Source organism: Motacilla alba, chromosome 18 (genome assembly GCF_015832195.1).
Source record: "Motacilla alba alba isolate MOTALB_02 chromosome 18, Motacilla_alba_V1.0_pri, whole genome shotgun sequence".
Lineage (NCBI taxonomy): Eukaryota > Metazoa > Chordata > Aves > Passeriformes > Motacillidae > Motacilla > Motacilla alba.
The window spans coordinates 3,194,877-3,217,280 of record NC_052033.1 but is presented as its reverse complement, the minus strand read 5'-3'; the positions used below and the strand labels follow the sequence as shown (position 1 = coordinate 3,217,280).

Here is a 22,404-nt window from a genome sequence, read left to right as displayed (position 1 = left end):
GGGGCACAGCCTCTCCTCAGCAACAGCGACCCACAGTTCTGGAGCAGCCCCAGCTAACACCAGCCCAGTGTGCTCAAACAGACCCTCCCTGGCTGCTCCTGAGCTTCTCACAGATCTGCTCTGAACAGGTGACATATACACTCATTTTTGGGGTACATATAAAGTCTTGGCAGCGTTTTGGTGTCACCCCAGGGCTGAGCTCACCTGGGGCGCTCTGTGCAAATCGCGCTTCTTGGATGACGGCGAGTTTTGGCTGGATGGCGCTGGGCTCAGGCTCCATGGGGACAGGAGATCCTTCCCTGGACAGGCTCTCGGGGGTCTGGACGCCACTGGAGTGCGCAGACAACACTCCAGAGTGATTAGGAGAAGCTGGGGCACTTCTGTAGTTAGAAATGAAAGCAGCAGCTGATGTGTTTTAACTTCTGAACTGTGAGAGCCCACGACCTTCCTCTAACGAGAGCGAAACACACCGCCCGCAGCAGGGGAGGCACAGCTACACCCCAGAGCTCAGCAACTTTTAAAAGCTTCTGTTAAACAGGGACAGAATTTAAAAGCAAACTCTAGGTACAGTTAACGGAGAAGAGGTGGCTGGATACCTTCTTAGGGAGACTCTAAATCTGTGAAACATGAACATTTCTTCTGGTGGAGAAGAACAATGAGCAAATCTGAGGCTACAGGGCAAGTAGAAAAAGATCTGCACCAGCAGAAAGGCCATAACTTTACAGAGGGAATAATTTAAACCCAGGTATTTCCCCATCACAAATTCTGCTCCAACATTAGCAAACTGAATTCACAATTGTCATCTCTAAGGTCAATAAAATGGTAGCCGGTATCTGAGAATTTTCTTTGAAAACAGTTTTAAAATCCAGTAGATGGCAGTTAGAAATTAAAGTTATAATTCTGCAGAACCCATCAAAGGTACAGCAAGGCTTGCATACATTAACAATGTGACAGTCAGTTATGCAAACCGAGTTCTTTAACACTAAAACCAAGCAATAAACACCAGCCTGGTGTACGGGGCAGCCTCCTAATGAACACACAGAATTCAAACACTGGGTCTGGACGAAATTAAATTACTAAACTTGTGACTGTATCCAAAGCTATCAAGTCTGTAGCAGCCTGAAGATTAAACAACAGCCATAGTCTTTTTGTTCATCTGGTTTTCCTTACCTAGAAGAGAGTGGTCCCAGAGGGGTTCTAAAGCAAGGTACTCCCCTAGGCCGCCTTTTCCTAAAAGCCTGCTCTATTAATTTGCTTTCAGAGGCAGGGTCTATCCTCCAGAATGAGCCTTTGCCTGGTTCTTCCTGGGAACGTGGTACTTTGATGAAATAACGATTCAGAGAGAGATTGTGACGTATTGAATTCTATGGAACATAAAAAAATATGTAGAATTCATATAACTTTTCCAAGTCAGAATGTGGCCTACTGCAGCAGTTTGTACTATAGGAGACTGGGGGTTCAGCTCTTTAATTCCTTAATTTAACAGAACTCAGAGCACTACCAAGCAGTGCCATAAACCTGAAAGGACTCTTGCATTTGTAAACTCTTTCCCAACAATTAAAAACCCAGTATTCTAATTGGAAATAACAGGAATCCCATTTATTTCATTCTCTCACGAGAAACACGGCGATTGAAAGCAATGCTTAGAACACTACAAACACTTGTGCAGAATGCAGTGTTAAAAACAAAAATCAAAATGATCAGTGCTTGCACACCACCCTTCCCCAGGTGCCCCAGCTCCTTCCAGGAGGGCCAGCAGAACACAGCACACGCTGATTCTGATCCTGTGTGGCAATTCTGTTACTGTTCCACAGTTCAGAAAGAAAAGCTCAATTACACGAGCTCCAAAGGCAGCTGGATTGTTGGGAATTCACCCACAGCCCAGTTTGTCTCAATATCAGAGCCAAGAATTTCCTGTGTCAGTTCAAACACCAAGTGGCAGCAGGTCCTGGACCAGCTCTTCCAGATCTTTGTCACCACGGTCCCTTTCACATCCCCACATCCTCAATTTGCTGCAACATCCCCCCACTCCTGCAGCAGAGCAATGCACAGAACTGCTGACACCCTCAAGTGGCTCTATCTGTGCTTGGCTTTGCACACAGAATTTATTTTTATTTTTTTAACACAGATAAACCCAAAAATCTCTCTCAATTTTATCACTGAACAGGAGGAGACTGATGCTAAGGATTACCCTGAAACACTTGTGGGGGAACAGAGGTAAATGGGAAAAAGCTTTACGTTAACAAAAGCTCTCAAAAATCTGCAAAGCCAATGAAAAACTTGCTGAAATATCTGAGTTCATGACCCTGATGGTAAGTTTAGAAAACTTAAAGCAGTGATGATAACCACATATGATTTCTTGAATGCAAACTGATGAAACCAGAGATGGTTTTTTCCCTGCCAAAAATGGAAACATAACTAGAAAGATGCCAAGAACATATTTATAAATTGTATTTATTTCCCCATATGCTAGAATAAAGGAGTGGATCCAAAAATACCTGCTAAAATAAGTTCACAGAGAGGAGTCTTCAAATGCCCATCAAAATGAGACCAATGTGTGCTGAAGGATATAAATACCTGGTTTTTAAGCTGTGGGACTGGGACACTGTAGATGTGTTTTACTCTATGCTTTGAATGATATGTGCATATATAGCCTCCAATATGGTTTGAAACATCTTTCCTAAGTCACCTGAGCTGCAATCCAGCTCCTAACCTGTACAAGCTGGCAGAGCAGTGACTGAACAGCATCTGATTTTCAGCTTTTCCAGCTGGTTCTATGCATGGCTGCCAATTAATGACTCCAGAACACACAGCCTGCTGTGCCCATCACCTTGGCTTTAGGAAGCCTTACAGCCCCAAACCCACAGCCTGCTCTAAGGCAGAGCTCTTCAGCTCAGCCCAACTCTGTGTGTGTGTGTGTTGGGTTCATGATGCTCACCAAGCAACATCATCCCCCCAGATACTCAAGGTACTGCAAAAGAGGAAGCAAAACACACATCAACATTTTATAAACACAGTCTTGTTGCTAAAACAACATGACTGCAGCCAGGATACTGCACTGTTATGTGGGAAAGGGAAACAAAAGAGACTTCCCAGCCACAACAGCCAAGTCCTTGACTAACCAAAGCCTCAGCAAACAGCCAGAACAGCTACATGCCCCACTAACCTTGGGAGGGTGAGCCAGCTGTGTGAGGCTGTATGACAAATAAGTATGTGATTAATATTTAAAAATCTCTTCCTCTGCAGGGAAAGCCTGTATTCTTCCACTTGTGCAGCCAACATTAACACTTCCTCACTTTCCCCCTCACCCAATCTCCCTAAATTTTACCTCCCTGACAATAACTGCAGAGGGAGCAGACAGCCCAGGATGGGCCACGTGCTCCAGGTGTTCCTTGGCCTCTGAGACACCCAAAACAGCACCAAAGGCACTGAGCCTTCACATGTGCCTGGGAAGGCTCTGCCAGACTGATTTGTACTCAGTTAGTCATCCTGGCAAAAGCTGAGGCTGGTCTTGTGGAAATGAAAAGAAAGCAGAAATTAATTCTGTAGAGTTGAAAGGTTTGGTACAGGAATGGGCAAGTTCACAAATCAAACAGTGCATGAAGCAGGGTGAGATGATGACAGATAACACACTTGTTCCTTCACCTGCTGCATGGGCAAGATCACTGTTTCCAAACAGAACTAAACTTGCAGTATTTAATATCTCAATTTTATCTCAAGATAGCAACACGGATGTTTACACAACTGTAGGTTACAGAACATGACACCTTTGCTAGATAGCATCCAGGATTCAAATCCAGTGCCAAATGCACTTTGCTTTCCCCAAAGTCTGTCTCATCCCTACTAGAGGTTTAGAGAACACCATTCCATCAATACAGCAGTATTTAAAATACAGACTAATGTAAATTGCCCACTTTGTTGAAAAACTTACAATCAGAGGAAAGACAACACACTCATTTGACAAATTCTCTGTCTGAAGGGTTATGAGGCTTACCAACTGCCTGCTCATGAGCATTGCTCACATGTAAATAAAAAATATTCCAGAAATCAGAATTACCTGCCAGCCCTTGTCTGCTGTCCTGTAGTAGGGATAATTTTTAGTTATGTGCGTGTAAATTCCATTTAGTGTAAGCTGCTTATCCGGGGCCATTGTGATTGCTTGGACTATTAACTGTGCATAGGAGTAGGGTGGCTTAGAGTCATCCTGGACAAAAACAAGAGAAGTCTGCATCAACAAACTCTGAAGAGATACACACTGCTTACTAGATCAAAAGTCATAAACATCATTAACTTGACTTAGGAGACTTCTGGACAATGAGAATCTTGAGGCAGAAATTAAGAAAGCTTTGTTCTTCTGATTAGCAATTTTAGGGTAACATAAATTTTGCAAAGAATTTTCAACAGCCTCCAAACAGATCTGTAACTGAGACTGCACACAGATCCTCCCCCAAAGGGGACAGGGGTTAATTAATCAATCAATCAATCAATCAATCTCACATCTGATCACAAAACCCTACACACTGTTTTTAAAGCCCGGCATGTTAAATTACCACTCAGTGCATACACCTTAGCAAACAAAACATCCCAAGCCTTCCATTCAGCTCAGGTGCAATTTCTGGGATTGGTTTCAAGCTGTGTTTACCTTTGGGCTGTCTCCCCCCGAAGCTTCCTTGTCGTTTTCTGACTGGGAATTGTCAGCCATCAAATGTAGGTCAGATGCTATTCCACGACTCATTTTGTAGCCTGAAGAGCCTGCGCCGCGGGGGCTCGATGGGCAGGAATTTGCAGCACTGTAGAGCATAAAAAGAAGATCCTACTATTTTGTTATACAGTATATCACCACATTATGTCTCATCAAAAAGCTCTTACTGCAGCAAAGCCACTACCAGAGCTGGGAGGTTGCAGCTAAAGGGCTCTCAGGGCTTCCATCCTTCCACGCCATGGAATCAGAACCACTGCAGGAAGAAACCTCACCCAGGCTTTCCTCCTCAAGAATCAGCTGTTTGATCAGCCTGTGATGTATTTGTGTCAGCTGTTTGATCAGGCTGTGATGTATTTGTGTAAGATTTGCCACCCTAAGTCCACCTTAACTGCATCAGCACACACAGATTTTCAGACACACAATCTTGCAAGGAATTTCTGCCATATGCTTGTGTTCAGTCTGCCCCCAAAAAAATCAACTCTCCTGTGTAGTGTTTTTGCACATTTGAAAAAATATAGCAAGCAGTGAGGTAAAAAAGGTTTGATTCTCATTCAAATTGAAACCAGTGTTATTTTAAGTGTTTACAGGGGTGTGCACATACTTACACATAGGTATGTGTATAAAAATCATAAATGTATCTATAAATGAGAATAGAAATATAAATGTATCTATAAATGAGATGCATCAGCACTGACTCAGCTGATTTAATGCAGCATTGGGCCAACAGAGCAGATACACTGTTAGAAGGCAAGAGACAGTGCCAAACACTAAAGAGTATCTCCCAACACTTCACATTTTGCCATCCATCACAGAAAACCAGGTGAAACTGGATGTAATTCCACTGGAACATCTTTCTACCAGTGGTCCCCTGCCTTGCAGAGTCCACAGGAACTGCAGCTGCACGATGCCAATTTTCTTCTATGATTCCCTTTTAGCCAAGAGGAAGGAGAAAGTCAGCAGGTGAGGTCCATCCCCTTCCCCAAAATAATTCTGGCAGCTCTCTTGCAAGGACACACTCTCTGCAATTCCTACTGCAGCTGGTTTCAAGGCAGCCCTCAGAAATTCCAAAAAAACTAGAAATCTCAATAGCTGCACCTGGCTGTGCCCCCAGAACCAGCCTTATCTCCAAAGATAATCTTCAATCTTTGAGTCTGTGGTTCAAAACATCAACAACAAATAACTCTAGACAATGTTATTTAGATCTACACACTAAAGCTTTAACAATTTTCATCTGTCAGGGTTTGTTTGTCTGCCTGGCCCCTCCAGTTTTTTGCTGCCTCCTTTTTTATGTACAGAAGGAGACAAGCACTATAGATTGGGCAATATCTGCTTACACTGAAAGTATCAAAGCTTCACTTCCCAAGAAATCCACCCATGATTTGTTCCTAGTGATACACTTACTATAAGAGAGATGGCATTTTTTAAGTGTTGTACAGAAGAGTCCTTGGTTAGGGCCCAAATGTGGAGCTAATTTAGTTTTTTTAGATATAGGTCACTCCTGCTCTGTGTTTGCACAGATCAGCTGACAACATCCCTCTGCTCTGCTCACTTCAGCATATATTGACAAAGAGACACATATGGTACAATCAAAGCAAGTTTACAAGTCTTCTACAAAACAGGATGATTTGCAGGGAAACTGTCAGGCTTTGCTCTCAAAATAGACTCCAAACTGTCATTTTTTTTTCTGTAATAAAGTACTCAACAGGTGCATGAAAGCCCTGAAGAGAATTACAAAATCCATTGCAAGGCAAAGCCAGTGGTGATAGATGGGATATTATTATCTGAAATATTTGTGAGCTGCTCTGTCATTGGCAAGATGTGTTTGCCCTGAATTCTTGTAAGAAAGCAAACCTGTTACACAGACAAGTCTAGGTATCTTTTCTCTCTGCTTCCATCATTTCAGCAGGTGTCATTAAACACTCCCAGACAGAGACCAAGAGCTTGGCAAACGTGCAAGAAGCCAATCATCCTTCCATTCAAATCTCATTAACAAGCTGTACCTTTCTAAAAGCAAGCACGGACAGTTCTTCACTCAAGTGAAGACACAGGGAGTGAGAGGGGACAAAAAAGCTTTCAAAAGCATGAGCATGACTGAAACAACCTTCAGGGCCTTGACATGGAAGTTTTGCTCCTGATCTTTGCAAGACTTTGAATAATTCCACTTGAAGTCATTTGTGAGGATGGGCTGCTTGTGTTTAATTGAGTTTGGTCCCAAGTAACAGGTGGGACAAGGGCTGCAACTACCAAAGAAGCAGCAGGGCAAGGAAAATCCTGCATCAGCCACCCTGACACTGAGCTCTGCACCTCAGCCTGTGCTTTCAGTAAAGGCCTGCTCCCTTCCAGCAGAACAGAACCAAATAAACTGCTCCCTTCCAGCAAAACAAAACCAAATAAACTGCTCCCTTCCAGCAAAACAGAACCAAATAAACTGCTCCCTTCCAATTAAACAAAACAAATCTTCTGGAGTAAGAGATCAGTCCATTTTCCACACCAGTAATAACCCAAACCACCATTTTTCTTGATGATGAACTTCAGGACAGTGGCAATCAGGATGTTTTCAAATGGTGTCATTTAAAACGGTCTCATTTGAAGCGTTGCCATGAGCATGCAAGAGCAAAAAGCAATTTAAATTGTTGAAATGCAAGAAAAATGCCAGGTTCTTGAGCAGAATGTTACACGCTGAACATGTTAATGTTCATGCAACTATGTCAGCAGAAAGGAGGTTTCTGGAGGCAGGTAAGGCTGAGCTTCAGCTGAATTTTGACCTCGAAAGCAAAATCCTGAATGAGAAAGTTGTGCTGAGGCTGACTGGAGTGGCCCTGATCCCACCTGCAGGGTTTAAATACCTGATGGTTCCTGTGGGAGAAGGGAGGGGGCTGATCAGGTGAGCCATGTTGTCTGGAATGTTTATTGTTAAGGGAGAGATCTGGGGTTGCACAGGCTTCACTGGGGACTCCGGGGCCTCCTGTTTTTCTCTCTTTTCATTGGACAGAGCTGTGAATGTTATCTTGATGTTTGTGCTGGGAAACCTGAAAGTACAGCTGAAAAATAAAAATAAACAAACAAACACATGAGCCACTTGTTTACAGAATGTAAGACTTTCAGAATAACTTGCATGCTATCACCTAAGCTCATTTAGAATTTATAATTTATATATATATATTTATAACTACCCACGACCATCTACATTTCACAGATCACACAGGGAGATCAACGTGACCAGAAAAAGATCCCCAGGTAAGCGACTGACATTTGTTAGGGAATAGAAGGAAATGCAATTCCTTCTAACAAGGGCAGTTTGTGCATTGTCTCTGCATTTCTCGAGGTTCATCCTGATCTTGCAGCAGCCCCACAGCAGAGCTATTTTAAAAACAAAACCTCATTATTTTATGATGCCAAGGAATGGCTTCAGCAAATGAACAAGTTGGTCCATGCTAGCAGAATTAACCAGAAGCATGAACATTGGCCAATTTGAGGTCTAACCAGCTACAAAGACTGGTCTAAAAGATTTGGGTTCTTTTCTCTTAAAATACTGTTAAATTAATCATATATCAATTCCAATTCTGCTCATTTACAGAGTATACTGCTGCTTTAGTACTACATTCAAACACCTTTTTTCAGAGCTGAACGTAAGACCCAATTTCAGTAAACTGCCTATTTTCATGTATTACCAAGGATTTCATGCCTAAATTTAATGACAAACAAAATAAATTAACAACGTGGAACTGTTTACAAATTTGAAGAAGAAAATGCAATGAATGTACCTTAGGATAATCCCTTTTCTACATCCCTGTGCACAGCATTTAGAAGTGAACCCAATTAAACAGGACATGCTTGTTTCTAACTTCTCAGTAAATAAATTTGCTTAATCTTGAGCAAATAAGAAACTTAATTTTGTCTCGACAAAAGCATCTATAAAAATACAGTTCAAATAACTTTACTACCTCCTCATCCTTAAGCTGTTAGACTACACTGAGCACCAAACCCACGATGACATTTACACACCTCCCACATGATGAAAAGGACTTTCCAACGACACTACACCAGAAAGAAACCTCACAAAATGTTGGGCTTTGGGTTTGTTTTGCTTTTAAGCGCTTCTAGACAGATCTAGTTTTATACAAAAAGCACACGCTGGAACAAGGGGTAAGAAATGAGCTATGAATGCAAAACACAGACTGTAAATAAAAGTGATCATTTCTCTGGAAAAATATATTAAACATAAAAGTGATGTAAGAATTGGCAGGAACGCTCAGCTGCAGAGTAGCCTCAGAAATGAACTCTCCTGTGTTTTGGCTTTCATATCTTAAAATGAATCGAAGGATGTTTATAGAACAAAGGCAGCATTTGATTTTCACTGTGTCCCTTGCCACACGCACCACAGTGGTTCTTTTTCCCTACAATCCACATTCAAGGATCAGGAAAAAGAGAAAGAATTGACAGTGACCTTCCTTTTCTCTCTGTCTTACTTCTGAGTACGGACCGTGTCCGCATTTAACAGACGACCTATTTCTGAAACATGCTCAACGTACTAAATTAGGAACAGAATCTATGCCAAAAAACTGCACAAGCATTTCAGCAAGGAAGTTAAATGGACCAATTTCTGGGTTGGGTTTTTTTAATATATTCAGTAACAATTCATTTCTTTGCTTCTTCCAGTAGAAAGTATTTTGTGCTTGTATGGTTTTAGTGACAACGGAAGGGGGTCTTGGTTGTTTTGGTAATAAAAATATTTTCCAAGCATTTCTTTTAAGGAGCAATAAAAACAACACTCAAGTGTATGCCAAGACAGCCAAAGATTAAGTAAAAATCCCTGTGAGAAAGTGATCAACAACATCTGCTTGACACAGACACAGATTTAGTCACCTGCCCTAAGCATTCCATGAGGCTATTCCAGAACTGCAAATTTACCTTAAATACTTGTAAGACCAAATTAATTTCATCTCAAGGGAAGAATTGGGTATGGCTTTAGGTGCCAATTCCCTGGTTAGAGTCCTTGTTGCCTGGTAAGAAAGCACCCCAGTGCACAGCACTGAGGAACTGCAGTCCTCCTGTGCCACACCAGGTGAGGATGGGGAAGAGGTGGATCTCCACAACCTCAGCAACATGGAAAGGCAGAAAAGGAACACTCAGCAGCTCCTTTGATATTCCATGTAGGCACACCATATTAAAAGACCCCCCTTTTACCCCTCTGCAGGCCAGAAGGTGTATCTCCATGAGGGCACCTCTGGCAAACAAGGCAACAGCACAGACATGGGGATCTCAAGTCTTCATCAGGGTTGGGAGAAACACCCACAAAAAGCAGCCCCAAACACAGGAGCTTTGACCAGCCAGGGGACTCCAGAGGTTCTACACGTGCCAAACAAATGGGAACTGACAGACTTGAAAACCCAGAGGCACCCCCAGTGCAGTTTACATTTCCCATGCCTGAAAAGCCAGTGTAAGTAAGGAAATACAATGTACTTACAAATCCCTGTCTGGTTAGAGCAATAAACACCTGAATATTATCAAAAGACCACATCTGTCAATTGATTCATATTTGCAAACAGTTTTTTTTAATGGAAGTATGTTTTTATAGCTGGAATTCAGCCAAAAAGCAGAATAAAGAGTGTATACTAACCAAGAGAATTCCTGAATAAATTGCAGTTATGCAAATGTGTCATATTTACATCCAAAATCAAAGTACAGAACATGCTCTAATTTGATCAGAATCAAGTTGGTTTTGGCATATTCTTTAGTTATACAATGAACTAAACAAAAACCACAGAAACACCCACAAGGAGAGACCTCATCAAACATTTAGTCCTCAACAAGCTGAACTGGGTTTTACTCACTGTTCAAAAGCTTAGAATAGTTTCACAATTCACTACCACAGCATGGCTTGCTGGAGAAGAAACTCATCTAGACAACCCACTCACAAAAAATCCCAAAGAAATATCAGTTTAGTAAGATGTTTTGTATATTTATTGATGGTAAGTCCAGGTGAGCATCACAATGGAGCCACTGCACGAACCAGGGAACCACAGAGAAGGTGTGACAGCTAAAATGTAACTCATTACCTCCATTATCCTTCTTTAAATTAAATAAAAAAGCTCATTGTGGGTTGATTACTGGAAAACAGACATCAAGCATCACATCATTTCAAACTATTCCACAGATAACTCATCTGTATCTGCAGTTCCCAGGCAAACACAGTGATGCTGATCCAGGCAGGACCTCTGCAGAGTTTAGGAACTTTGCAGGGTGCCACAGAAGTGTCTCAGGGTAAAAATGTGCAACGTCTAGTTTTGTCACAGCTGTATTTCCAATGTTCTCTCACTTCCCCTCAGCAGTTCTGTCCAGGGAAAAGCTGATGATACATTTGCAGTTCTGCCTGTGTGAAAATACCATCTGACTGGGAAGGAGAAATTTCATCCTGTCTTTATCTGGGAAACCAACACACAGCAGAAGAATTCAATTTTCCCCTGTACATAAACCCTGCTGTGACACCAAGTGCTTCAGTATCCTTTGAATTATTCCAGTTTAATTGCCTTCTAAGAACCAGGACCAAAATCAGACAGAAGCTGCCATGCCACTTTGATCAGCAGGTTCTTTTATCAGCACCTCCAGATTTTACATTCAAATAGATGATAAGGGTTGAGCAGTGATAACCCCTGAAGTCAGGGTAGTTACAAGTGCACAGCTCAATTCCTTCACACTAACTGTGATACTGAACCCCTGTTAACTTAAAGATCTCCTGAGATTTAAACAGATCTGAAAGAATAACAAGATGCCTGGTTTTGAACTCTTGTTGATTCCCTGAGAGCCAAGGACAGCTTCAACTTTTCACATTAAAAAGCCAAGACTTACAAAAGAACCCAGTCAGCATCTGGGAGATTGCTTGTGTCGATTTTTGACTTCAAATCCTTTCAAGGTGAACACAGGCAGTGTAAACTCCCCACGAAGGGAAGCAGAGGTCATTCTCAACAGCTGCACCACCAAACACAGCTTTTCCACTTCAGCTTTCTCTGACAGTACAGCAGCCTGAGATGATACTATTTCTACTTCCTTCTGCTATTTTGATCAGTGAACTAACAAAAATCCATGGAAATCACCAGAGTTCTAGCTACGGTCTCCTTTCCACGGAAGGGAGATTTGAAACTAATTTTCTAAATTTCTAAAACTCCTTTTCTAATTCCTCTTACCTACCTACTTGTGATCTACTTCCCAAACTTCCCCCTCATTCCAGTAAAAATGACTCTCACAGCCAATTCATTTATTTACGCTTCTGGCAGAAGATGTGCACACTGACACTTCATCACCTACAGTGCACAATCCCAGGCCTGCTTTTGAAATAATTCTTTTTCAAAAGTCAAGCAATAATTGAGGTTTTACATGTTTCAGACACAACCAGAGAGAAACTGAGCTTGGAAGGGACCTCTGGAAGCGTCCAGCCCAATCTCCTGCTCAGAGCAGGAAACTTCCCAGTTAGACCAGCTTGCTCAGAGCCTTGTCTCTCCAAATTTTGAAGCCTTCCAAACATGGGGTTGGGCAACTCATTTCCTCTAATTACACCCTCAAGCAGTGAACAGTTTTCTCATTTGTACAGATACAAATTCTTCACTGCTTGTGCTCAGAGTGTGAGCATCTGGCACAGCCTGGCCCCTGGCTTTCTACAGCCACTCCCCAGGCAGGGGAAGGCTGCACTAAGACCCACCCTTGGGCTTCTCCAGGGGAAAAAAAAATGAAATTAAAGGTCCTTTAGCCTCTCTCTCTGCCCTGAGCATTCCAGCAGCAAGTCCATTCAAGCAAGTGTCCACTGGAACGTGGTGCCTGGAAATTACAATTTGATTGACTTCCTGCTAATGGGGAAATTTCAATTTGAAAGCACAAAGACCCCAATTTCATCTTTTTTGCCTCATTTATTATTGATTCCATCACAATGGATTAATAGGATATTAATTATAGATTAAACAATATGTGGCTGTGGTTTTTAACTGGTTTTTAAGTAAACAAGACTTAAAAGATGAGTCTTAACAAGTACAACTAGAAATACCATGGAAGTGAAAAAAGCTCAACAAGTTGAATATGATTACATATTTCAGTGTCTGAATTTTCTACCAAAAGGTTTCTGACTGCTCAACACCAAGAGCAGGCATACTGAATTATTCACATCCAGAATTTATTTTTAAGACTTTGGGCTGTGTTTAATTGAACTGGAAGTCAATACCACACTCCATTTCTGGAACAGAGTCATCACCTTTAGAGCTAAAAGAATCAACAAACCCAAAACTTATTAAGAAGACAAATTGAACTGAATTGCTGTTTTTATTTCAAGATAATCGAAAAGCACCCAACAGTTTAAAGTCTGGGCTTCCAAGCTAACAACAAAGGTGATGCATAAATCCATCCAAATAGTCACATATTGAGTAGCCACCTGAAAACTCCCAGCACTAAATGATTACTAATAAAGCACAGGTTATTAAGAAAATACCACACAATTTTTTACAGAAGGCATTGTCTTGACGCTTTAAACAGAAGTAACTGTCCAGATATTTGTTTTGCAAAGTATCTTCTAGGATTACATTTAAAAAATGTTGTTGTAACACTTTGCCATCATTAAGAGTATAGGAAAAGTTATCACAGATACACTGAAAAAGAGGGATCCAGTATAAAACTAGATTATAATTATTTTCTTATAATCCTAAACAGGGGTAACTTTCTCAATGGGTAATTTGTTCATGTAGGTCCCACCTTGTGCTTCTGTCAGAGATTTTAGCTTTAACATGGCATTTGTAAACCTTTCTCCATTGTTGGCAATGGGGGTATCTGGTTTTCTCTATTGATGGGGGAGTGGTGCTGAAAAAAATTATTTCTATTAATGGAAGACAAAGCCCAGCTCCTCTAGTAGATTTTCAGAAAGGACATTTTTGATGCCCTCCTGCTTGCAGCTGACCACAGCCTGTGAGAAACCACCCCAGCCAGAACACAGCATCACCTCCTTCAGTGCCATGTCCACATCCATTGTGGTGGGATGATTCCTCCTCCTCCTCCTCCTCCCTGCTTTGAAACCAAGTCCTGATGTGGCTAATTTACCATAAATTTACATCCAATTATGCTTGGCCATTACTAGTCAGGACACTTCTAGAGGTTACCCGAAAAGCAATTGCCTTTTCAAGAGTGGCAGTTTTTCCTCTGGGGACTGAATCCCGAGCTCACACGTGTTCCCCTTAATTCCCTGTATCCTTTGCAATTGATTTCTGGGGCCCGAGGATCAATCTTTGCACAGCATGTCCTCCACACACAGACTGGGAGGGCTCCAGGCACGCTCGACCTCTAAAGCCACAAGTAACAAAACACTGGCAGATTTTTAAACCAGCAATTAGAATTTTTATTCTGAGCACTGGGCATTCTCTTCACAAGGATTTGGGTATTTTTTCGGGTGTGCCATTGCTGTCCACACAGTGTCACCTAACAGGATGGAAAACACCCAAAGAGCAAGATCACTGATCCATCTATCTCTATTTTCTGATCTCTTAAGATTCAAAAGCAAAGATCTGTGCAGCATCAGAAGTGATGAAATATTGCTGTAGCCTCATGTTAATTCAAGATAGCCAATAAAACACTTGTAGCAAATTGTAAGCAAAGGCTGGAAATACAATCTAGCTATAAATTACTGGCTCCCCCATGGGAAACCTCGGTTACAGACTGCCCTGCTCATGTTTTAGCAAGTGCTTAGGAAGTACGTAAAGCTGTTGGTTGATATTCCTTACAAGAACAGTGCTGCCCTGCCTCAGAAGGGTCTGGAACAAACCTGCCTGCGTCAAAAAATGATCCTATGACAGCAGAATATTGATGACGACAAGAGGAACATTCCTGAAGCACCAGCAGCAAACACAAATGGAGTAATAAACACATGACACCATCTGAAATGGTGTTCAGCTCGTTCCCACTCACAGAGCTGACATCATGAGAATCTGGGATTTTTAACCCTGTATTCACAGCAGCTTCTCTAAGGCTATTTGAGAGTTTAGACTGAAAAGAGCGTGCTGAAGTTGTTCCACTACAGCAAATTTTGCTGCACACGTAAAGGAATCTATTAACAACCTGGAGCTGATCTCACTCCTCCCCTGCATTATTATGCTACAGAAAAGGGTGTTCACAGTGTATCACAGATTTTCAAAGGTTCTTCTTTCAGCAGCAGGATCTCTTTTCTTTCCATACCAACCACACAACACTGGTAGCGATGAGCAGCAAAAATATTTAGGTTATCTTACAATCATGGCAATGTGCTGTGGTTAATTAAAACTACCTATCTCAAAATCGCAAATTTCCACTGCATTCTCCTCTTTTCTTAAAGGGCAAAATATTGAAACCAGCAAGAAGAAGGAAAAAAAAACAGAAACCCAAACAAAACCTACAGAATTTCAATGCAGTAGCCCTGCACAGGCTGCAGGACTGAGAAAGCTCTTGGCCTGCAGGCAGGAGTGTAGGCAGCAGTTACTGTAGAAACCGAGCTCTTCCCTGCTTTTCTCTGAGCAAAAGAAAGACACAAAAGAGCTGGAAAACAGCGATCGATGGGAAGCAGCTTATAAAGCTGCTTGTCACATCTGCTGCAGGAAAACCAGACACTAATTCATTAAAACTGCTCATGTAATGCCTCTGGAATTTGAGGCTCCCCAGCCTGTGAATACAAAAGAAACTCCGCCTATGGAAACACTGCATTTTCGGGTGTTTAGCATCTCTGTACACAAAAGCTTTATGCAGAGCCAGGTTGTGTGGTCTCAATCTCTACATTTCCTACGAAACTATAAAAACAATTTAAAATTTGTCTAAAAGCTGGAGTGCCTCTACCTTTGCCAAACTGCAAACAGCCCCAACAAAGCCTACATCCATCACTCTATAACACAACAGCTTCCTGCTTAAAAAACACAAACAAAACACTTGCAATAGGAAAACAGAAATCAATTATCATTTTTTCTTCCTTCTAGATAACTGCATTTAACCATAAATATGCAGGCTCCAACTCTCTCTGTCACAGTAAATGCCATTCCAAAACTTCCCATAAAGCACAGGATTTACAACCACAGCTGAACCAAAGCTGACAAACCAAACCCAGCCCATCCTTTACCACCAAGTTGGCTGCTTAGATGTGCCTGGCACCTCAGTCTCAGTCACAGGGTACTCGTGGGGGTGCAAAAGTTCATATGGAAACACTGAGGTTCTAACAATATCAATCAGTTTAAATAAAAGCTATCAGCAAAGCAAACCAAACTGCTGGGAGCCAAACAGACAGCTCCTGGCATCTCACATTCCTTACAATTAAAGCAGTAGGAGGAGTACAGTGAACAAGTGCTGTCATGATGTGTTTTGACGCAAGCATATTCATAAAAAAAGCACTTGTGACTCATTGGTTACTTTAGTAACAAAAGCCTTCATTTATTACCTCATCAGAGACCTGCATTCCATTGCAAAATTATGCCCAAACTTCCTTACCAAGAGAGCAGCTACCCACAAGGCAGGGCTGCACCATGATTATTCCCCATTCAAGGAAGCAAAGTTTATTTTAGATGGGCTCTTCAAGGCAGAACTCTGCTTCCAAGAGCAGCACAGCCCTTTATTTGACACAGAAATCCATGACTAACTCAGGCCATTGAAGAATGACAAAAACTGCTTCCTACCAACTCGAACTTTGAGTAGACAGCAGTGTTTAATTTCCCCCCTAGATCTGCCTGTCTGGTGAAAGAACAGGCTTTTTTCAGCCTCCTCTCACACAGCTATGGGCATTAATTAAATTTCACAGTTGCTTACCTAAAGATGTCTGATGGTCAAGAGTCATTCCATATTTGCTTCACTGTGGTGATACTGCTGGGCTGGGAATCTTAACAGAAATCAAGATTTTTGTATTATATTCTGAGACTATTTTTATAAACCAAGCATGCTCTCCAGAATGTTTGTTCTAACAACTTTCCAATTTTCCTTCTATTTGCAAATTCCTAAAGCTTTTCTCCCGAATGTACAGACCCTCTAGAAATGTTCTATGCACTGACTGCTCCACAGCGTGACATAAATTTAGGTTCCTTTGTCACTTGTGTGGACACTCAAGAACCAATCAAGACGCCAAAAAGTCTGAAAAGCCACAAAGTAAAGAAACTAATCTACAACAAGCACGTTGTTATTGGAAAATATCCTTCAAGAAGCACTCCCCCTCCTGAGCTGTTCTGACACCATGCCAAGTTCTCAAATTGTGGCCTGTGTAAGGGGCAGCAGGAAAAGCACAGAAGGATAAAAGCAAATAAAAACAACAGACATGATTTAACCAGTCAGAGAGTCACACAAGTAGAAATCTGTCCAGGAATAAAAAAAAAAAAAAAATAGACTCAATAAAAGTTTTCATGAGAACACAGGCCAATTATTGTCATATACTGAAGAGGCAGCAGCAGAGAGAAGGAGAGGGTACAGCATGGCCACACGAGCTAAACCTGGGCCCATGTTTGCCATCTGTCTCTAGAGTGAGTGAAAATGGGCAGAAACTTGATGATGTCTTGGACACAGCAAGGAAAAGCCTCAAGTGGTTTGAGTCAGGGCTAGGGATGGCTGTGCTGCACTGGTTTAAAGGGAGTTCAGGTGCACACACACACACACACACACACTCCTACTCACACCTCTTCAACATTAAGCAAAATGAAACCCGCTCCACACAACACCTACTGAAGTAATGAACAACACAAACCAAGATTCCAGAAGCCCACGTTCCTACCAGGCTCTCTGCAATAAAAGCCTGACCTGGGGGATGTTTCATGGGATACAGGGATGGGACAGCTCTGTGCTCCAAACAGGGCAGGCTCTCCCTGGCCTCCTGCAGCAGCTCTGCTCCCAGCCACCACAATTCCAGCTCCCTGCTTGCAGGAGCCACTGGTACCTCCAGTGATATACACTGATGCAGCAGAAAACTACTCAAGCTGAAATGCAGAAGTCTGCTGATGCTTCAGTAAGTTTAAGCCATCTCACAGTCTAATCTTGACCCAAAAAGACATCATGAGAGCTGAACCTAAAAGCTGTGCTGTATTATATTACACGAGACAACATTCCCAATATGCAACTGTTCTAACCATTCTCTTTGAAAGCCTGAGATTTGAGCTAATATAGAAAGAGAAGCTTCCAAAACTAATTTCTGTGCTACTTTCAAGGTCTTAACTGTAACTAAGCTACTGCTGTCCCCTTCATTAGGAAACACTGCCATACTGCACACAGGTCAGCTCAGGAGATCCAGTGGGTTTTGAACTCTGAGGCACACCAGAGTTTAGGGACAGCAGCATTCACATGGGAACGGTGTGTGTAAGAAAGCCTGAAGGACAAGGAGAAACAGCAGCAACAGTCTTCAAAAACAGGGAGCAGAGAGGGAGTTAGAGAGTTACCCTGCACACCGAGTAATCCCCTTCAAACCCAAGGGATTGCTTTTAAAAGACAAGGCAAAGCTCTTCTCTGATAAAAACTGCTGGAAAAGAGCACTGAAATTTCATCATCTGCCTGCCCATGAAGTATTATTCCCATTTCCAAAAACAGATTAAATGGATTTGTGACTTGGCCAAGCCGTTTTGGCAAGTGTGCAACAGAGCTGGGAACAGAACATATTTTTCCCAACACCCAATCTTTGTTTAAACCATTGGATCATCCCCCAGTTCTTCCTTTTTCTGCAACCCCTTTAAGAGGCAAAGCATCAGGTGAGAGAGATGTCTTCAGGAACAGGGAGATTAGTTCATTAAATTAGACAGAAGTGCCTCAATCAGAGTTTGTTGTACAGGAGGAGCTGTTTAAGGGGCACAGAAGTAGTGGCTGTGAAGTCTACATGTCTAAAAGTAACACTCACACACGAATATCTTGAGCCATATATCACATTCTCCCAAACAGAGCTAAAGGAACTTTCATTTCATCAGTACTTTACTATGACACCATGAAAACTGCTTATTTAATGCATACATTCTAATTAAAATCGATACAGTCAAATACTGAAGGGTTTGAGGATCCTCAGCAACACAAACCTCATTTCCTAAGTGTCTGTGAGAAGCAAGACTTTTTCCCCCCCTTATTGAACAGAAGAAAATTAAAGCAATATTTCAAGTAATTAAAAAAAAAAGAGAACAAAAAGCTAAAATTTCTATCTTAACACTGAAAAGTACGTGGAGGGAAAGGATTCTTCATTTGCTTTCCTTTGGTACCAAGGAATTCCTCATTCCAGGTGACAAACAGCTGTCAGGTTACTGCAAGTGTTCCTCACTCCTGTAACCTGTCCTGTGCAGAACCACCCAAAAACATCCCACAACGCACACCTGGAGGTGCTCAACAACGAGGGCACATCCCACCCCTGCTGACACTGAAGGACACACTTTCATTTTGTTTATTTGTGTTTTATCTTGTTTTTAATTAACCGTACTCCTACCCTGCCTTTTACCAACAGAATGAAATTGAAAAATCTTTCACTGGCCTGAAACAGACACTATTTTTTTTTTTTCAATACCAAACTGTTAGTGATGAAAGCACTATTTCCTTGTCCTGTGTAAATCAAGGACACTTCAGCCCGGGTTGCATTCCTGCAGCCAGGGTGGGAATCCACAATGACCAGATCAATCCCACACAACAAAGAACAAGGATGGAGGGTGATGACAAAAGCATCTCCTTGGGTTGTGTGAACCAAACCCAACCTGACTTTTCTGAGAATAAACCAACCATGGCTTGAGAGCAGCTTCTTTTGGTTTAGCTTCAAATTCCAACCTTTTTTTTAATTGTTATTTATTTGTGATTTAGCTCTTCCTGACCTTTGAATTTTCTAAAAATAGAATATCTGAAAGAAAAAATGGTCCTGGTACATAATGCATTGTTTCACTCTGCTTTAAGCTCTGGTCATTCTGCCAGAGCCAAAGCAAATTTGTAGGCAGTAATTGACACAGTATCAGTTAAAGACTTCCAGAATAAAAATTAATATTGAGCTGACTCTTCCTTGCAGCACACAAATTGATGCAGTTAAGTTTATAAAATGATTGAAATGCTGAAAAAAGCAAGCTGCAATCAACTCCAGGAAGGTTCTTGGGCAGAAGAAGATCCTGCCACACTGCTCAAACAATTCAACTTTGCTGGAAGAGCAGAGATGTAGATAAAGCAAGGTGCCTTACTTTCCCCCTCCTTGGAAAATCAAGTGATTTTGTCCAAGTCAGGCTTCCCCGGTTCATCAACTGAGCATCTTCTCTCAATGGAACTGTCAAAACAGTCACATAACAAAAAATCCTCCAAATTATCAATTATTGACTCCCCACACATCTGTAAGCTGGATCTTCCCCCTAGCAGGACACCACTGGCTGTTGAAATTACATTTATGTCATGCATAAATATTGATCTCTACAAATTCGTAATTTTTTTGGTAGTGAAATCCCAACCCAGGACTGCATATTTAACAATTTCAGCACTCATAGGATTACTTCAAAATTCCCCTGCACAATCTCCTTGTCTGGCAAAGCTGAAGAGATGCAAATGAGTTCAATGCATATGCTGCTGCACAAAGAGAACTGCAAACAGCAATTTTCACAGCACTTAAATTAACATGTTTCCATTTCCACTTAAGAACCAACTGATATTTGAAGGATTTTGATTTTCAGAAAGATGTGCTGTGGTGAAATGAAATGTTAATCCCTAGTTAGAGCAAGTGTTTTCTATTTTTCTGTATTCTTACAGCATTATACTACACTTTTGTCAATAATAACAAAAAACTTTTATCCTGAGAAAATATATATTTTTTAATCCCTATGTCAGTATAGGAAGCACCACCAAAAAAAAGTGGCATTTCCCAAGGTGACCCCAAAGTCAAACTTACCATAAATATTGAAGTAAATAGCAACAAATAGTACTATAGATGTGAAGTAAATTTCCCTCTTTTTAACTCATACATCTAATTATTTTATAATCTTAGTGTCCTAAGGTGACGAAGACACTTAGAAATATCCATCTGGAAAAGTAAAAGACTAATATTCTAAATCCTACTAATAAAAGCAAAGCAAAAATGGAGATGATAATTAAAATATGAAACCAAGAGACATTTTAACAATTCTGGAGGGCATGACCATGGCCCTACCCAGCATTTTAATAATATGCACACCTTCCCAGTATACAACAACATGCAGGCTTTAAGCCAGAAAAGCTAAAAACCAAGATAACAGACACCTTAGATGATTAAAACCACTCTGTATAAACCAGCATTTTTTCAACATCCTTTCTCAAAATAAGAAATCATCAGGATTTTTTTTACAAGTTGCTCATTAAATGTTAACTTTAACGCACAAGTTTGTTATGTTTTTTAGAGAGTCAAAAAGATGCATTAGTTATTTTTAAACTACCACTCCTTTAATCATCACCAGGATTCACATCAGGAAGACCTTGTGAGCACTAATTAGTTCATTTATAAATTATATCTTTCACTCAGTTTTGCTCATTCTCCTGAGGAAACACCAGTCAGTTTATGTGGAAGTGCCAGGAGAATTGGGGGCTTTCCCCCAAGAAGTGCAAACACTTTCACCTCCTACAGAGAGTTTGAAAGAGAACAAGAAACCTTGACTCCTTCATGGCCCTCAGAAAACAAAACACAAAGTTTAACAGAGACTACAGAAAGTGCTTATCAAATATCTGTGTTTGAAGATACATCTGTGGTGAAGAGCAGAATGAGAACCATCAACCATCCAAACAGTTTGGACCTACTAAAAACAGCACGAGCACAGCTTTGTTGTTTTTCCAGGCCAACTTCACTGCCCACAGCGGTCTCCTTTGTTGTTCCTACTCCAGGCTTTGTGGCTCACATCTGTGCCTGTAAATCCATGAGCAGAAGCACTGAGGATCTCTCCTGCCTGGCGAGGAGGTGGCCAGGAACACCTCTGATTGTTAAAGCCCTCAGGGATACAACCAAGCAAACCAGCACCAAGGTTTTATAGGAAAATGTTCTTTGGGATTAGTGTGAGAACCTGCCCACAAGGGATCTAGGGGTGCCAGACACACTTAAGAGTGCTCCAGGCTCACCCTGGAGAAAAGGAGGCTCAGGGGGCACCTTCTGACAGAAGGGGGCAGCCAGGTGGGGGTCAGGCTCTGCTCCCAGGGAATGAGGGACAGGACAAGAGGAAATGGCCTCAAGTCACGCCAGGGAGGTTTAGGCTGGATATGAGGAAAAATATCTTCACAGGAAGGGTGGTCAGGCCCTGGCAAGGCTGCCCAGGGCAGTGGCAGACCCTGCAGACAGGATCAGGAGCCACACAGTAAGACCTTCCAAGAGGAGACAACTTTCACACCGGCCCTTGTTTGACATCTTTATCCATGATGGGGTCAAGGGGACTGAGGGCACCCTCAGGCACTTTGCAGATGATGCCAGGCTGGGTGGGAACGCTGCTCTGCTGGAGGGCAGGAAGGTTCTGCAGAGGGATCTGCACAGGCTGGACCCATGGGCTGACACCAATGCTTGTGAGGTTTAACCAGGCCAAGTGCTGGGTCCTGCACTTGGGTCACAACAGCCCCTGGGGCAGAGTGCCTGGGAAGCTCCTGGTGGGAAAGGTCCTGGGGGTACTGGTCAACAAGAGCTGAACGTCAGCCCAAGTAGCCAAGAAGGCCAGTGGCACATGGCCTGCACCAGCCATGGTGGCCACAGGACAAGGGCAGGGCCTGTCCCCCGTGCTGGGCACACCTCAGATCTC

At 42.0% G+C, this 22,404-nt stretch overlaps 1 protein-coding gene across 1 annotated transcript in view; it reads right to left on the bottom strand.

Annotated features, from left to right (window-relative positions):
* Positions 1-22,404, bottom strand: part of FOXK2 (forkhead box K2) — a 44,950-nt gene that overhangs the window by 5,296 nt on the left and 17,250 nt on the right. Inside the window, exons 2-6 of the mRNA XM_038156844.1 lie at positions 7,549-7,743; positions 4,643-4,790; positions 4,058-4,204; positions 1,171-1,364; positions 205-380 (exon numbers count right to left, since the gene is read on the bottom strand). Of these exons, the coding sequence (XP_038012772.1) occupies positions 205-380; positions 1,171-1,364; positions 4,058-4,204; positions 4,643-4,790; positions 7,549-7,743 (860 nt within the window). The remainder of the gene's footprint in view (positions 1-204; positions 381-1,170; positions 1,365-4,057; positions 4,205-4,642; positions 4,791-7,548; positions 7,744-22,404) is intronic.